The sequence below is a fragment of the Hesperophylax consimilis genome, chromosome 14 (genome assembly GCF_061612785.1).
Source record: "Hesperophylax consimilis isolate HC1 chromosome 14, BYU_Hcon_1.0, whole genome shotgun sequence".
NCBI classification, from domain to species: domain Eukaryota; kingdom Metazoa; phylum Arthropoda; class Insecta; order Trichoptera; family Limnephilidae; genus Hesperophylax; species Hesperophylax consimilis.
In genome coordinates this window covers 23,674,189-23,693,423 of record NC_142849.1, presented here as the reverse complement: position 1 = coordinate 23,693,423, position 19,235 = coordinate 23,674,189, and the positions used below count along the sequence as shown (strand labels likewise).

General features: G+C 32.3%; 1 protein-coding gene across 2 annotated transcripts in view; it reads left to right on the top strand.

The window, feature by feature from the left end:
* LOC149418079 (RUN and FYVE domain-containing protein 2-like) overlaps positions 1–17,477 on the top strand; it is a 36,645-nt gene extending 19,168 nt beyond the window's left edge. The window contains exons 10-14 of one of the 2 annotated variants that reach the window (XM_089639647.1): positions 5,246–5,343; positions 10,519–10,660; positions 11,794–11,868; positions 12,998–13,285; positions 15,103–17,477. In XM_089639647.1, coding sequence (XP_089495773.1) covers positions 5,246–5,343; positions 10,519–10,660; positions 11,794–11,868; positions 12,998–13,285; positions 15,103–15,228 — 729 coding nt within the window. In that variant the 3' untranslated portion in view covers positions 15,229–17,477. Of the gene's footprint in view, positions 1–1,035; positions 4,890–5,245; positions 5,344–10,518; positions 10,661–11,793; positions 11,869–12,997; positions 13,286–15,102 lie in introns of those variants that run through there. The other variant, XM_089639648.1, reaches the window with a different exon arrangement.
* The last annotated feature ends 1,758 nt before the right edge of the window (positions 17,478–19,235 follow it).

Below are 19,235 nucleotides of genomic sequence, written 5' to 3'. Positions count from 1 at the left end.
TTATACAAATAGGTTAAACACAAAATGTCTTGCAATGTTAAGGCAAGTACACAAGACACACAGTGTACACACAATGTTATCGCTTGTACATCATCTGCACTCATTTAAAAGTGAGAATTTGTCTTTGAAAAAAACCTGACAGAAATTAAATCTGTTTTTGGGAATAGAACCGGTGTCGATGGAATGTGTGGGAGCTGTAGGGTAACTTAGGCGAAGCTTAATGCTAAATCACTATTTTGATTAATCTTTCTAACAAATTGTTGTACATTATGAATACCAAAAAATATGCTTTAGATAAATTGAAGGTTTTCCTATCGTTTCGCTTGAGTAGAATAAAAAAAAAAAAAAAAAACTCAGTAAAAAATATAAATGTAAACTACTAAAAACAATATTTTTTCAATAGAAATGTATGAACACGTAAAGGAAACAACTTTAAAAAATACAGTATTATAGCTAAGATTATCTGTGACAATTTCACTTTATTAACTTTTTTGCTTTCTTATTAAATTATTTACAAAATAAATAAAAATCAGTTTTATGCTTGACATCGAACGTTTGTAGACTCCGCTTGTCAAGCGATTTTAATGCCTATTACCTACAATATAAGGTATACCAAGAATATACACATTTTTGGCTTTTAACTTCCTCTTGAGGATACATGATCTAACTAAGAGCTTTATTATTGTGATCACAATTGGGAATTTTTTTGCCGGTTGCAAAGGTATAAAAAATGTAAGCACCAATGAGAGATGGACGGTAAAATGATCAAACTAAACACTGGACACTTTAAAATTAAACCCGTATAATTAAGCATATCACATTATGATATTAGTTTTTGGAAATGATTCTTTCATTAACAGAGTTATCAGAGTTATAAAGGAAATATTTTTGGACATTCTTGTAGTGAATCATTTTTCTTTTCATTTTTATACTTACTGTTTAAAAATATTTATTAATGTGCAATAGGTGTTGTGGTAGATAGATTTTAATTGGCTGTCAACAATTATTGTATTAATGCAAATTTTTCAAAAAAAGGAATGTGAAATGGAACTCACGCAGAAAGGAGAAATGGTCTCCCGTCTGCAGTGCAAAGCTGAACAGATCGGTAAAATTCTAAATAACCTCGAGAAGTACAATCATCTGATCAACCACGACGGGGAAAAGAACACAAGATCGCCCACGGTGTCCGGCGGAAATCTGAAATCACCGTCGGAAAGCAAAATGTCTGGGAGAAATGTGCTGAGTACGGCTGCCAGTACGGATTCGGGCAAGAAGAGCAAAGATACAGATGGGCCGCCGCATAAAAAGCTGGATTTGAAAGAGATCCCACCATTTAAGATGAAATCTAAGAGAAATGAAGACACACCCTCTTCTCCTGTTGGACCGGGAAATGCTATAACTGATATGTAAATAAATGATTGATTGTTGCGAGGTATTTAATCAATCATTTATTTACATATCAGTTATAGCATTGTAAATAAATGATTGATTAAAATATAAAAATATAGGCACCAAAATGGCATCTAAACTTGTTCAAACATAATATTTACACCCGGGAAGTTTAATCCTAGTTTGAATCCCCGACACAGTTGACATTGTCATCATATCTGTAATGAGAACCATTTAGAATTTGTTGACATTTACCTCTTCAAATAATTATTCCCATTAAATGCAGATTTTTCAGGTTGACCAAATTTTAGTTGTAATTTTAATTTAACCAATCTCTTGCACAACGGCTGATCAAACAACCCTGTTTAAAATTAGTCAGAAAATTAAAAATGGCACCGATTGCCTATTTGATGAAATGTTCTTATGAGGTACTGTCAACGTCTTGGCATTTATATAGGAAGGTGTTGATAAAGCACAAGCTTCACATGATAAATTGTTTTCAATACACACTGACATTTTTCATACAAATTTTTAACTGCTTTTTACGATAAGTACCTACCCACCTGTATTATCTTAAAATTATAATCTTTTCGTGCTCATATTGTAGTCACTCTGTATGTCTTCTGTTCAAGCCAATACACAATATTTAAATATCAGTCTATTTGAAGCGATTTTTTAACATAACATTTTTTTTTTGTGACAATTCACACAGAATATTTTTATATTCATATTTGATATTTAGACGTGTTTCAAAACAAACTAAATCTCATCAATTGATGCAAGATACCAAGATTAACTTTAAAACCAGATCAAACCATGACCGTCATCATTTGTAAACCGAAATGGTTTTAATGAAAAGTATAAATATGATAGAGGTTATTTTATCATGAAATAAATAATGCTTTTTGTTGCTTTTTGACGAGAATGTTTACTTTCAGCAAAATTATTGATTAGCATAATTTGTACATTAATGGTGAAAGTGGGTGGCCAAAAATTATCTGTCACGAACATAGACATATGAATATTAGTAGACCTGCCCTAAGTGATTAAAAGCGTATTATCCCCACTCCCCATACCGGTTCCATTGGAGCCGGCTGTGCTCGCGTATGGCCTCAAGTGAAATTTGAAAACGTGACGTCATCATTCTTGTGCGAACTATGGTCGAGGCATCATCGGTTCATTTTACGAAATAACACGGCAAAATGTTGACTTGTGATATGAAAACTTGTAAAAATAGATGTGAAAAAGAGAATAAACCCAATTGTCGTATTACATTCCATATATAAGCATTATTTTACTTTATTTTAAGCATATTCACATCGTATAATATGAATCAGTTGTTACTATCACATCGAGAAACGTCTGGACGCGAAACACAAAGCTGGTTGGTTGCTGGGAAGTAAATTATGAACATTTATAAAAGTGTCTTAACTAAATACTTAAACGAAATATTCGACTGTGAAAATAGAACCGAATTTTTTTGCCGAATTTGGACTTCGCAAATTTGTTCATAACGTGGCGAGTAATTTGCGCTCCCATGTAAAAATGTCTATTCATTCAATAGCAGATTTTACTTTTAAGAAGTAAATGGTGATATTATAATGCGAGATGCCTATTTACTGTCAGATTGATTTATTGACGAATCACAGTCAGCTTCACTCCCTTCGTTCTTCAACAGTTGATTTTACCCCTCGCCATTATCTTCTCGTCTATTAATTCCTATGTCTGTGGTCACGAATGAATAATTCATGGCGTGCCGTGATTTAATGAACGCTCTTCTCCAATACCTTAATAGTTCATTAAGCAATCCCAAATGTATGAGTTTTTTAATGAAAAAAAATTGATACTAAGTATTGATTATACTTTTCAAAATTGAAATAAAAAATGCACTATTGAATTGTTAACCAAAATTTTTCATTAGGATGTAAGTTATTCACCAGTTGTAAGGCGGCTACAAGTTAAGTTGTCTGGTGTTTTTTGTTTGTTGAAAATGGGCATCCTTCTTTTTAATTAGCGGTCTAATTTCTAATCTCAATCTTTGTTTCCAACGTGACGTATGTATTTAAATTCGAAGTCGGTTGGCTTCGATCTGGCTGTCATTTGAATAAAATTAATGAACTGTTATTAATTGGTCCTTCATTCAATTCTGCCGTTAATGGAACAAAATCATTTGGAGAATTGTTTCTCTTGGGTCTTTTCGGTTTTATTGACAAAATTGCGTAAAATTAACAGCAGAAAATCATTGTTGACAGGAAGCCATCTTACCACAAATAAACTTACAAATGTAACGGTCGCTGTTAACACTTACATTAGTTAAACTTCCGTGAGCGTTAATTACCATATGTTGATTGCGTATGCAAACGCACTTGTAAGTAACTTACGTAAGACATAAATTTTACTAATTGGTTTTACCAGCCTAAAAATGGTGTTCAGCATAGTGTGTTATGTTGTCGAGTTAATTTTTGGCTGCCCTGAATAAAAAAAATGATAGTTTGTATGTATTATGAAATCATATATATTTAAAATTTTCAAGAATCCATTTGTAAACTGCTTTATGTCTTAAACACTATTAGTGAGAATCTTCCTCCATTTCATATAGAAATGTATTTTAGCAAGTACAATTTGTTACAATAATGTTGTCATTGTTAATCCTAAATTGTAGGATTAAGTTATAGAAATTGTTTCACTAGAAAAAGAAATAGAATTTCACCATTGTACACTTACAAATTGATGTTGTAAGCAAAATATTTGATAAATTTACTATTTATTACCAAAAGGAATTGAAGAAAATTTATGATATTTTCACTAATTGTTAAATTTGTAACAAATTAGGATTATTATGTAATTAATGTTAAACCTACGGTTATAGATGTGAGATACCTAACTAAATTCATAAATTGTTTTAAAAATTATCATCTTTTAACCCATTGAGTACCAACTCCAGGTCAAGTCAGGTCAGTCACAAATAAAAATGTGTACTGATATTTCTGGCATTTTTTAGTCAAATTTATAGTTCTATATCTCTATGATGAAGTCATCAGAGTAATTTCTATAAATTTCTTTACATACTTTACTTTCAATAGAGGAGGAAGTCAACTTTAAGTACGCAATTAAATGGGTATTCGAGGCCCGATTTATTCTTGAACAATCCGGTTCTCAATGGGTTAAAGTTTTCTCTAAAGGCAGTGACATTTTAAAAACATCTGAAGTTTATGAGTCATTAAAAATTTTGACAAAACATTAATCGATGTTTTCGTAACAATGATGACAAGAAATCCATTTGCACCAATTGTATGTTTGATGTTTCATGTTTCATGGTCTTAAAATTTAAACACATTCAATTCATTATAACTCAGTACTAATATATAAAAAGCACCCCTTTGATACTATTTAAATACTTTTTATTAAATAAATTATTGCCAAACAAATTAACACCAGAATTGAAAAAAATTAATGTATGGAATTTTAGCATAATTTTTTTTTTCATAATATTTTTAGTATCAGTCACCATGTATTTTAATTTATTATTATTATTTAATTAGAAGTTAAGATCAATTTAATAACAGATTATTTGGCATTCCCTGTAGCTTCATATTTGCCTTTAGGTGTTTTATATTCAACTAATCAAATTTGTATTGGTATTAAGATAAATTATTTTTGACTTAATTTTAAAGTTATTTGTAGGTACTATAATAATTGATGTTTCCCCAGTGACCATAATATCTGTAAAAAGGTTTAATGAGAGATATGTAAATGCACAGCTTTTAAAAATTATATTATAAATTTATTTTTATTAATTATTTAATTAGGTTTAATGTAAAATTATTGTTTTGTTTATGATTGCCATTTGTTTTAGGTGTGCGAAAGTTCCTTGAAACATAAGACAGAGTTGATAACGAAATTGGAGGAAAAGACTGAATCTATGGCGAAAACTATTGAACAACTTGATGGGAAGTAGGTTACAAACGTTTTGTTTATTTGTACCATCTTGCTAACACAATAATATATATTTTTATGCCAACTAACTTAGCTTACACAAAGGCTGTGGGATTTAATATGGGTTATCATGATATCTGTTTTATTGGCGGAGATCATTTATATATATACATTATCTATGGTCTGATTGTCTGTGGTATTAATCTATGATTTCTATACCATAGACACAGCTTGGTTCACATTCTGTCATTAAATCAGATATCAGGATTGGTGTGATAGACGAAAATACGAAATATCAAGTGGGAACAACTCTTTTCACATATATTTTGGATACTTGAATCTAGTCTTAGTCAATTTGGTATCGCGGATCTCATAGGCAAATTTAGTATCTCATAACTTAGCATGTATAAGTTTGACTGGGACAAATTTTCAAATTTTTATTTGGTTCTGAAATGAGCAAGAATCGTAAAAGAGATTACAAAAATCAATTGCGAAATAAACTCATCGAAAGTGAGTATTGAATTTTTACAATGAAAATAATTATTTTTTCAATGTGCATGTAATAAATTGCATGGGAAATAACATTCAAAGAAGTTAAAAAAAAAATCGCTGAAATAATTAGTAATACCAATTTTATCAACATTAATTTGTTGATTGGTAGGTCATGTTGGTGCTTTTATTTTTCTTAAGTTTATTTTTGAGTTTGAATTTTGAGCCGTTTGATTTTTAAATCTTACTTGGGAGGCACAAATGGACTCACATTTGAAGATAAAGAATATAATTATTGCTTAGTGTGAAATGTTTTTATGCTAACCTTGAATTAAATTGGTTATAATATCATACATTTTAAGATATATGTCTAAAGAGGTTATAGTAATTTATTCATTCAATTAATTTATTAAGATAAGTTGATAAATTTGTCCCACTAGTGAATAAATAAATAAATGTAAATCTAGATATTGGCAAACCTACGCTATAAGCAGCTGACATGTTTATTTGTATGGAAAAAATGTAAAATTAGTTTAAATTTTTTTATTGTGATATGTAGGCTTTATACGTTGAAAATATAAACGTAGTTTTACGGAATATCAGTATTTATACTTTGTAAGTTGTCAAGAAATTGATTTTGAAACAATTTTTATATTGTGCTAATTGAAAATAATGTGCTTTCAAAAATGTTTCGCTAAAATGAGATTTCAACGCTTCTGTACAACTGTTTGTTTTGAATAAATCACTACGCATTGAAATTCAAGTTTTTCAATCATGTTTTTAAATTTGTCCCCTTTTATTTTTTTGGTTTGATTTTATTTTGTAGGTTTGCCACTATCTTTTTTTACACAATGTTGGTAGTAGAAAGTTAAAAAATTAATATTTTCGTAAATTTAAAAAATGAGGTTTTGCTATTATTTATTTATTTAAAAAAAATTAAACAATCGTACAACTCCTATCTTTCTTTTACCAATATTAATTTTATTTATTTTTAATTTTTATGTTATATTATTTTTTATGTTTTAACCCTGAATAATCCCATAATATTTGTTAATATGAAATATACACAAAAAAAGAGATAAATATTTTGTCTTTGAAGAAGAGATTACATATCATCTTGCTCTCTATACCAACTAACCAATTAAATACCACACCATTTTAACTAACAAAATAACACACTATTTTCAAGTGGGCCGAGAGGATGGACTGTTACAGCTTGGCACAGTTAACTTTGCAGTCAGTGGCGTCGATATTGTAGATTTTGCGAATACAAAAAAATTTATCCATTAGTCGAACTTGGTTATAACGATTACGGCAATAGTGAGTTCACGGCTATATTAAGTAATTACAAAACAATATTTTAGTTCAGACTTATCTTTATATAATATAATTGTTGGCTGTCGATTCACTAATATACAGGGTGTATCGGCACGTACCCGACAAACTTTAACCAGCTATTCCTTAGCACATTTGGAGTAAAAAATGTTATGGGCACTTTGCTGTCCGGTAACATTTTTTTTTCAATTAAAAACAAAAAACTAAAAAATTTCCACACTCCCTCACTGTCATTGGCATTGCTTCTCGTGTTCAACAGCTGTTATTAGCAAGTATGTCGAAAAGCGTCTTCGCTCTTTCGTACACACTAAATAATAATATTTAAAAATGAGACGAATGGTGCCGTGCCATTTCGTTGTGATTGTAAAAGCGCGCCAATGTAGGTACATATGTACATTATTCAACGAAACTCGAATAAAATATTGCCAGATGGGTTTTCAAACTTTGACAAAAATAAAACAGTGGTGACATGTGGTGAAAATATGAATAATAATTTTTTTATTAAAAAAAAACGTTACCAAACAGCAAAATGGCCATAACATTTTTTACTCCATATATGCTCAGGAATCGCTGGTTAAAATTTGTCGGGTACGTGCCGATACACCCTGTACAGTGCAAATAATTTTGTTAACACAATTTCTGAATACTTGAATAGATCGGTTGGGACTGAAAAAAATAAAAATAATTTGGTATTATTCTCAAAGTAAGTAGTAACAAACAAAGGTGCGGTATAGCGCGACGGTTAGTTGCCCGGCGCTTGCGAGAATTTCGTGTCCCGTTACGGACGGATTCATATTTTTATGGCACTACCTGTGTAAGATTGTTGACTATGTGAAACATTGCTTTGCCTAGTTTTCAAACAGCCCGCGACCTACAAGTGGATTTTTGTTTTCGTTGAGGGGGAGGGGGTTAACAGCGAAATTGAAGATGAAAATTGAAGATTGAAGCGAGGTTTCTGTTGATTTCTTAGAATTTGGTATTATGCAAACTGGTTCTTCAAATTTAGTTCCATTTAGGACATGCAGCATAAATTAACGAAAACTTTATAAAAAAATGTTCTTAACCAGGGTTTTCAAGAATTACCCCAAACATTTTGATTTTTCTCTATAGCCAAGTGGTCCGAATGAAATTGACATGCGGGCCGCAAGAATTGGGCCGCGGGTTGTGCATAACAGGTTTGTGACAAGTAAAATTTTACAGCAGAAAACCATAACAATCCGGCAAGCTAGTTATTTATGGCAAGGGAGATTTTACAAGCGGTAGGATACGCCCAAGCTATTAATAACATAGACAATTTTGTGATATTTTCATAGCTAAGCTTTGAACCAGGTGATGATATTTGTAGTGTGTTTCTAGGAAACTTTGAACCAGGTGATGATATTTGTAGTGTGTTTCTAGGAAACTTTGAACCAGGTGATGATATTTGTAGTGTGTTTCTAGGAAACTTTGAACCAGGTGATGATATTTGTAGTGTGTTTCTAGGAAACTTTGAACCAGGTTATGATATTTGTAGTGCGTTTCTAGGAAACTTTGAATCAGGTGATGATAGTTATAGTGCATTTTTTTTGGAGGGGGAAATTGAGAAGCAGGATAGCGAAATCTTTAAAACAATCATTGATTATAAATTTGGTTAATAAAAGTGATATTTTCAAATTTTTTTTTATAAATATACCTACTCGTATTTTGAAAATAAATTGTACATTTGCGAATATATTGATAGTAGAGGTAGGTAGGTAGGTACATACGACTTTTAAAAACCTATAAGGAATATAACGAGTATTGGTTATAAGGAGCGAATTTAGTCGGTCCCCTCCTGCTCGTTATAACCATGTTTGCTGTATTTAAAGAATGCTTCATTCATTGGCCAGTTCCTTCTTTGGCCGTCTGCAAAGTAAAGCGTGTCAAACTATACACTACTCTCTTTGCATAATCAATAAAATACTTGAGTAAATGTAATAGAAAAGTGTGCATGAGACTATGTATGAATGAGAATAATGAAATTAGTGTGTGCCAGGCATAGACATTTAAAATGATAGACCAGCCAATCGGGGAAAGGGGAACGGACCAATTTGCGCAGGATGCGACGTGACGTTAGTAAATGAATCTGACAGTATACAGGCAACTCGCATTGTAATATCACTATTCAGTCCTCGAAAATAAATTCTGCTTACGAATTACTAGCCCTTTTTACAATAGCGCGCAAATTGCTGGCTGCGTAAAAAACTTAATTACAAATTCCAAATTGAATAAGCAAAAGTTCGGGCTTGTTTTTGCAAAATTGAATATTTTGTTACACTTTTAAAAATGTGTTATAATTTATCCACCTCTCTCATTTTTATCCTCGCTACGCCAGGCGGTTTGTTCAAAAATGAACATTCAGATTGTGCATAGTAAAATCCTACAATGTACTTTGCTTTTCTTTAGAGAATTTTTCTTCTTAGGGTCTAGTTATTTCAATGTGCACTCTTCGGCCGTCAACATAGGTCAAAAATATGGTCACATGGTTTGCCTCCAGCTCGTGAAAATGATACCCAGATTTCGTGTTAGGGCAAGTCTATCAATTTGGATGTCTATGGACATTTAAAGAGGTTAACCAGAGTGTGACTGCTACACAAATAAACTTACATTTTCTACAAAACCTACTTGCCCTAATGATGAACACTGCAAAGCTCTCAGAAATGTTGGACCAATAAGGAGGAAGAGAAGCATAACATGGCTTAATATACCAAAAGTCAAACAATATATTATTTCTTACACCACCATCAACAAAGTGCTGGTAAACGAGCAAGATAATTTCACTATTATTGCCGAATAATTGACTTGGCCGTCAGTAGTCTTGCAGGGCGGGGTGTTTGTCGTCAATATTGTTGTTTTCCTTCAAGACAAATTAACAATACGAAAAGTGATCTCCTGCAATAACAAAACTTGTATAAACTTGAAGAAAAATTCGCTACTAAAAAGTATTTATTAATCATTATTTAATAGCGATTAATATCGCGTTCTAAGTGGCAAACAGAGACGCACATATGTAACAGAGCTGGAAGGAAATAGATTTGACCAGTCAATATTGTCGTAACATCGCTAATTTACTCTCAAGACATGGCAATATGTCGAAACGAATAGGCAATTCACAACAATCTTGTGCAATCTTGACCAACAATAAGGAAATCTTGACGAAATACTGTGCCAGCAAGAAATTGTCGTAAAAAGTTGCTCGTTTATTAGAACCTTAAGAATTTTGATTGGTTATTGGTTTAATTTTAATTGTTCACTAACATTGGTGTTAAGGTTTGGTGGTTTGTTTATTTTATAATGTTTTTATGGATTTGAATTTCTATCTATAATCCTTCAACATGGTCATGTTTTCAGATTAAATTTAGAGAAAGATGCAAAGGTAAAGCGAGAGGAAATGTCTAGAGTGCTGGGGGTGAGGGCAGCGGAAGCCGAAAAAGTGGCTTCTGCAGCTGAAAGTGATCTCAGGATAGAGAGAGAGTGGAGGATGTCATTACAGGTATGAAGTTTTCAATTAAAATCTTTTTAGTTTCACATCTGCCTAATTCGAAGAGTGTATTCAAATGCAATAGATGATCGGAGCTTCCATGGCGATAAGCAGGCAGCCCACATCGCATTCTCAACCGTTCCTATGTGAAATAGCATAGGATTGCCAAACGGCGCCTGGTGCTAATAAAAACCTCGAGGGCGCTGTATTAGGTCTTAGGTATTATCAGCACCTTGGTTCCTGTGATCCTTGGCGCCTTGGCAAGTTGGCGCCCGGAGCGGACTGCTCCAACTGCACCTGCACAGGGCCAGCCCTGAAGAAGGCCCCTCTTCCATAGGGATATGCAAGTATCTTGATGTATTGTATTTTGATGACTACCGCCATACGTCTGTGTGGGTTTGTGTGCTTTAGATCAATGTTAAGAACAAAACAGTCAACGATGAATGGCAGGATATAAAAATTACAGCTAGTTAGTTTGGTTGTGAGTGAAGTTATGAAAGCATTCTAGTTTTGACACTTAGAATTCAACAATGATTGGTGGCGATACGGGTCACGTGATTTCAATAAGGACGTGTATGGACTGTGCGCGACAAATTTGTAATGTGAGTACACAACATGAGATACTTGCGTATCCTTGTGGAAGAAGTGTCTAAGTTGTCATTTAAATGAAACAATTTAGCCATGTTTTGAATTTTGCATAATTGCCAGACTCACAGTGGTAGAAGTGAATATAATATGAACCAATATACATATATTAACAACGGATCGTTTCACAGAATTTGAACAATTCATAAAATTTCTAAGTTTATTTCATGTTCTGTTATTATATGATTATGGGCCAGTAGCTTCACAAAACTTGAATAAAACTTTCACGGAACTTGAAAATTATTTTAATTTATATGAATTGTTCAAATTCTGTGTATAAACCCGTTTTTTATAATTCAACCATGATATTCAGTTTTTATTTGATGTGTCCTAATTGTATAAACTTATCATGATTGCAATTTTGGTTGTTGTAATAATTAGGTTTACAACTTTGCTAAGTCTAGTAAAATCACCAGATAATGTCATACATTATTGTTATTTGCGTCAATATGTAAATGTGTTTTTTTATAAATTTATATAATGTGTATTTTTATTTGCAGGAAACAATGATGAAAGACAGGGACAGAATATCAGAACTGCAACAAGAAATTGAAGCATTAAAACAAGTTGAAAAGGTATATTTTTTTTGATTTTTGGTTATTATTTTTACTGCATTCCCAATTATGTACACAATGGGTAGCGTATATTAAAATTATCTTTATGTATGTATAGCTTTAACCAGTTCAGTCACAATCAGTTCTTACTCAGTCTATGATTGGGTCGCTCCCAGTTGGTCATGAATTCGGTTACCTCACATCCTTTAAAAAAATGTATTAAATCCACATTGGAAGCCCTTAGAATTTTTGGGGTTTGCTGGGCGGACGGTCTTTTTGAGGAAAGGAAGTAGTGAATCTGGGTATTGAGGATGAGGATCGAGATGTAAGAGGGGGAAACACAGACAATCATTCCACATTCCAGTCCATTACGGTCTTTGGGATCTACAGGGTTTTCTAATAAGAGATGTTATTTTGAATAGCTCGCTATTTCGGTAGATGTTACTTTTGAAGCTGTCATTTTTTGACATTTGACAAGTAGAAACTACCCCATTAATAAAAATGGAACGATACACGCTTCAACAACGCATTGAAATTATTAAAATTCACTTGCGTGAATCAAATGCAAATCATCTTGAGTGATGAGGCCCATTTCCACCTCGGTGGCTTCGTCAACAAGCAAAATTGTCGCATCTGGGGCTCGGAAAACCCAAGAGTTATTGTTGAAAAGCCTCTCTATCCTCAAAGTGTGACTGTTTGGTGCGGTTTATGGTCCGGCGGAGTCATTGGACCTTACTTTTCGAAAATGAGGCTGCAGCAACAGTTACGGTGAATGGATTGCGCTATCGAGAGATGATTAATGATTTTTTATGGCCGGAATTGGATGGTATTGATCTGGACAACGTTTACTTTCAACAAGACGGCGCTACGTGCCACACAAGCAACGAAACCATTGATCTTTTATGATTGAATATCAAAATAACACCTCTTAATGGAAAACCCTGTATAAGATCATATGGGCACTGTACAAAATGTTTTTTTTTCATGCTTTCCCCATATGAAAAATCGATGCTTTACACTTTGCTACTTATTATGGTATAAAACTTTTTGTTACAGGTTAATTTTTTCATCCCGAATCCATTTGAAAGGATGACTTATGTGGAAAATGGACAAAAAACCAATGTATAACATTATAAATGTTTAATTTCAGAAAAATACAAAACTAGAGGAAGAACTTGAATCTCTCCAAGCCAAGTATGCCGATGCCCAGACTACCTTGGAAGAAATTGGCGACGCCCTCAGCACCGATAAATTGAAGCTGGCCGAGGTGCTGGAGGCTGTGGGGGTGGGAGGCACGGCAGGCGGCGGGGGGGACACCCCCGGGGGCCCTGCTTCCCGGGAGGCCAGGGAACGGAGGGGGAGGGCAGGATGGACAAGTGACAGCCAAGCCACACGCTGCAATGGGTGCGAGAAAGAGTTTAATATTGCAAGGAGAAAGGTAAATCTCTTACAAACATCAAATTATATTTACATCCTTCTAAGATTCAATTAATATTTAAGCAACCCTTATTTATTTTTTGAAATAACTTAATGAGTAAAACCTAAAATTGTAATATTTTATTATTAACTCAGAACCCAGAACCCTCGTCTTGCCGGGATGCTCAGTTGGTAGAGCCGTGTCCCGGCAAGACGAGGGTCCTGGATTCAAGTCCTAGATGTGACCATATCTTTTTCTGATTTTTCTGTGTCAAATTTTCATTTAAGAATCGCTAATGTCTTCAATAATCAACCCTAATTTATTTTATCACTGTATAATTTTTAAATCACATGGTGTCCGGAAACTAGTGGAATAAGCTGAAAACAGTGAATCTATGTTACATTTGAAGTCGATTGTGTGGTACATATTACTTTTTGGTTTGATCTTTCGTTTTTGAGTAAATCATGTCCGAAGTTGGAATAATTTGGTCAAATTTGAAAAAGAACCCTTTGCTAGGGGGTTAATATCAGCTGTTTAATGTCTTTTAAAACGCTTCAAAGCGTAGTCCCGACTCCAAGAGTTTTTTAAAACCCTGTAAGTTGCGGAAAAATCAAAATGCTCAGATCGAAAATAAAAAAAATTTGGTGTGATGTAGATTTACCAGTTTTCCGCTTGTACCACTGATTTCTGAACACCGTGTATATTTAAATTATATTGTTAGCCCTGTGATTCAATTTTTCTATCTTGAATAAATATAGAGGTTCTTAATTAAGTGTACATATCTGCACTTGATAGTTTTAACTAGAAAGTTCGTGCAGTTCTGAGCTGCAGTCTTCAGGGTGAAGATTTCTCTGATGATGGCCAACCTCCGAGACAGCGCCGGAAGGAGATAAACAAATGTTACCTTCAGCACATGGGGTCGAATTTCTAAATTTCTCAGCCATCGTTCTTACTTCATGGCAATTCAGTTCCCATTTAATCTATCCATTCTACCTTAGAAGAAATATAATTGTTCCACATTCTATAGTACAAACGCAGTTTAATGTACAACCTTTAAATTATTTGGTTTGATTAAAAAACGTCTATCATTGTCAAATGGAATCAAAGTTTTTTTTTAAGAATTGCTCAAATTCACTAAAATCTCTATTTTAACCCTCCAACAGGGTTTTTGGGTCTGGGTTTGAGGGTCATATGGTCAAACCAATATTTTTGGGTTTGAGGGTCATATATGACCGGGTGTCCATATTTTATAAAAGTATTTATATATGGAAATACTTTTTTTTTATGTTAGAAATAGAAATAATAATTCTTTCCAGTTTGCCTTAAATATTTATACTGGAATCCATTAATAAAATCCTAAAAATAGTCAAAATAAATAATTCGTATTTTGCTCTGCTATCTTAAGAATCAGCCTAAATTTAAAAATTATTTTTTATAATATGGACGGCAAAAAAGTGAAAGTACAGTTTTCTTGCAAATTTCCCAAAAAAAAATAATGTGTTTTTGAAATATCGAGTTCTCTCAATTTTTTTATGATTGGAGCAAAAAATTAAATAAAAATGCGGTTAGCGTTTTTGACAACATTTTTCACATTTGATATTAAAATTTTATTATTTAGAAATAGTAATGTTTATTTTAAATACATACTCGGGTAAGATAATTTTATGTAGTTTATAAAACAGTATTTGTTTTTAGTGCATTTGAAATACAATTGCAAACTGAACAAATGTGATGAAAGTACTGAAGGGTTAATTTTTATGTAACCACCCTCAACACTGTAATGCACAGATTAAATTAATATTGGTTCCATAGTACTTAATGGTATTTCTTCATCACAGCATCACTGCCGCAGATGTGGCCAGATCTTCTGCGGAGCCTGCAGTGAAGGCTCAATGTCTCTGGAAGGTCACACCCGACCTGTCAGGGTCTGTGATAACTGCAGAAACACACTCACAACCACATAATGATCCCAATCTCAAATTAACTACTAATTTTAATAAGCAAGTTATCTAGTTTTATACGTCTATGATTTATATCTCCGTTTTTGAAATAATGACTCACCGATGTTATAAAAATTTTCTATATAATATTACAAATTGAAATTTACGTTTGCTTTGTTTTTTGGTCCAGCAAAAAAGCTTCAATTATGCACCTTTCATTTTTGACTTCGGAATTCACCAAACAGGGCCACATTCAGAAGTGTCTCGTATAAAAAAAATAGATTTTATTCAGAATTATTGAAAAATTTTCGACTAATTAATTAATTTTCTTTGCAAATTAATATTTAAATTGTAAGTATTACAAATTAACACTGACACGACGAAATGTACAAACTAATTTATTTATGAACAACCTAAAGCCAAAGCAACAACTTTAATTTCTAAACAATTTTTTTAAGGTATTGATAAACGAGCAAGAGAAATTGTCTCTTATTGCCTATTGCCAACAATTTTCTTTGCCGTCAATAGTCTTGCAGGGAAAGGTGTTGGCAAGTCAAGATTGCCAGAACTAACTTGCCAATGGTCATGCCGGTGGGGAGAGCAATCTTGCTGTTGAACAGAATCAATTCGGATATCGACATTTTTAGCATCAATGAAGCTTCCTTTAAAAGGCAAGCTCTATTATTACTGGTATAGTTGATATACACACTGTTAATATTAATCTAAGATTTCTTATTACAAAAATATTTTAAAAACGCATTGAAATTAACAATTTTGTAAAGTTTTTGAAATGAATAAACAGAATTCAATTGAATAATGTATAAGACAAATTCACAAACTTGTATGAACTTGAAAAAAATCGCAAAATAATGGCAGTTTTGATAAGCGGATATGTGGCAAACAGAGACGCATGACGCACATATGTAACAGAGCGATTAAATGCGATGTACACAGTGATAGATATGGCCCGGCTATATTGTAGTAGTATCAATTGCTTGGTGAACTCACCGTCAATGCTTCTACAAGAAAAGGCAATACGGACAATCTTGACAGACAATATGGAAATACCTTGCCGGCAAGAAATTGTGGTGAAAGGTTACTTGTTTATCAGAATCTTTACCTGATGAAAATAATATAATAACTTTTGCAATATATGTTATATTTTTTAGTCTCACGATTTTTTTAATGTTTTATGTTATTGTTATTATTTATTAAGCCTTTATCTTTACAGCGAGTAAATAGCTCAAGCCTCATACGAAATTTATCACACCTGATGAGTTAAAATCTCTTTTCTCATTGTTTTTATGCAATATTTTCAAATTAAAAATGATTTAACCCTTTTAAATTTATAAACGAAATTTAAAAGAATATTGTTTTACGAAAAGATTTATTTGGAAGACAAATAAATAACTTAATTTATCTCACGGTGTTTACTGTATCATTGTCTTAATATATCAAAATTTCATAAATGATACCTAAAAGATTCATATATGTACATATATTTTGCATGGATGGGTCTGAGTTTAATAATTTTCATATATATGATGCATTAAAGTTTCATAAATTTCATATTTATTTCATATACATATATGATGCCTCAAAGTTTGAACAAGTTTGAGGATTTTAATACAGTATATTTCGAGGGCTTAAAGTCAAACAACGTTGTCTCCAAAAGCATACAGATAATTTTAGATCTTAAAGTCAAATAACTTTATCTACAAAAAAAAAATACCAATAATTCGAGGGCTTAAAGTCAAACAAAGTTATCTACAAAGAAACATGTCATTACTAATTATTGGTTACAAAATTACTTACTAATTGTAGGTAATTTTGTTTGACTTTAGGCCCTCGAATTATTGGTTTGTCTTTTGTACATAATATATTTGACTTTAGGGCATAGAATTAATTGTAGATTATGTTGTTTGATTGGTGCTCTGAGGGAAAGGGATTAAAAGTAAATTTCCAAAGCAAGTGTCAATTTTAAATTAAAATTTTCCAAATTTAAATGATCTCTTTTTAATTGAATTAAATTCTATTACATGTTAGTATTTCTATTATTATAGAGTTTCTCAATAACAGGGCTGGATTTAATTTGATTCAATTCAATTTAACCTTGTGCGCCATGCAAATGAAAATCTTTTGCAAGATCTTGCTTCAAAGTCCTTCTCAGAATACACAAGAACACGGAATGAGACGGGGCACAATTTAAATTCGGCTTTTTTATTGGGTAACCTTTATTTTGAGATTTTTATGATTATTTATTTTTGTAAAAGGTTAAGCGCTTGTTATATGATAGCGAAATTTCGCAAACTGTCAAAATGTCTTCATTTTTTGTCACTAGAGGGCGGTAGTTGTACATTAATTAACATGTTAAAATATAACATCACATGTGCGTTTGTCGCAAAGCAATGATCGTATAATATGAATGTGAAATATTAAGTAAAACAAACAACTTAGTAAAAAGGTATGACTTATTTGCATAACCTACTATTTTGGTAAAGCATTTAATTTGACATTTTTTATAAATGTTTCATCATTCACTTGCTGTTGTCATTAGTGTTGAGGAACATTTCCGATACATATAGTTTGTTTTACACGGTGTTCGGAAACTCGTGGTATAAACGGTAAAACCCTTTATAGGTCATAAGCTAAAAACGGATAGTTTTGAGACCTGCAACATTAAGGTTTATATTTCTTTATGTTTCCAAGTTATAAGCCCCTGTTGTAATCATTCTGAGGTAACGCACAGAGGTCTTGAATCGAACCAACCGCCCGAAGTTCGCACATGTTGAGTAAATTTACGAAAATCGCGTCCTGGTCAGTTTCTCTATAACATTATCAAAGCAGTTATTCCCCTGTAACGCAAATAAATAAAAGTACATTTTCCTTACCAACCTGTCGTTTTGTAATGAAAACAATAATTTTATATCATTTTTTTTAAATGGACACCGGTCAGAAAAAAACCCGCTGGAAAATCGAAAATTTCAAAAAAGCTAAGAAAAAAAAAGTTTTTTTCTGTTCATCAAAATGAATATAGAATACATAAATAAAACCATTAAGGGCGTATCGTTTAAAAAAAGTTGTCCTATGAAGGGATAACTTGTGAATAACCTTTCATTTATTGACAATATTGGGTTATGACTTTTTTTATTTGAGCTTTCGTTTTCGAGAAAATCGAAGGTGGATTTATTTGGTGAATTTCTTAATTTTATATTTGATAGAATATCTATACATATTAATAACATCATTAATAAATTGACCTCGAGAAATAAAAGAAATTTTATTTTTTTATTTATATATTTGTTAAATTATTCTGTGTTATTTAGTACAACTAAACAATAATCTTTTTTCATTTATTCGTTACTTGAAGCATACCTTGTTTGGAGTATTTTTTCCGGCTGCCATGGATAAATCATAATATTGATCTACAAAGAGAAAAATAATATTGGTAATTTTTGGTTCAATTACCAAACGTGCCCTATGATAAAACGTTCACTCTCCCACTTGGTCAGAGCGCGTAAAGACAATGAATTCTCTCACACACACTTGCATAAAGATGCCGCCAGTAAACAACATGACGTTAGTGCTAACCGTTAGGAAAAGGAACGCATATTAAATGTTGAGTTTTAAAATATGACACTTGAAAAAATACAATACGTCAAATTTACATGAAAAAAGAGAATTTGTGAGTAATTACTGTTTTTGTAGCTTCATTAGATTATTGCAATGCTTCAAGTGAGTCGGTATTCTACTTTTAGACCCATTAATGAAACATTTTGATGGCATTTTCGAAATATATACGCCGTGAAACAGGGAGCGATAGCTTCAGTACCGTTCACGGGGGCTTCTCACCCGTAATAAGTAAAATACTGTGAAATGTCTTGAAAATTTGGTGCAAGATGAAGTATTTATTTAATTGTTAATATCCACAGATATCATAACGATAATAAGAGGCCGTACTTCTACAGATGTGTGTATTATATACATATTTTAAATTAAAAATATTGTGTAAAAGCGTTTTTAATGCGATA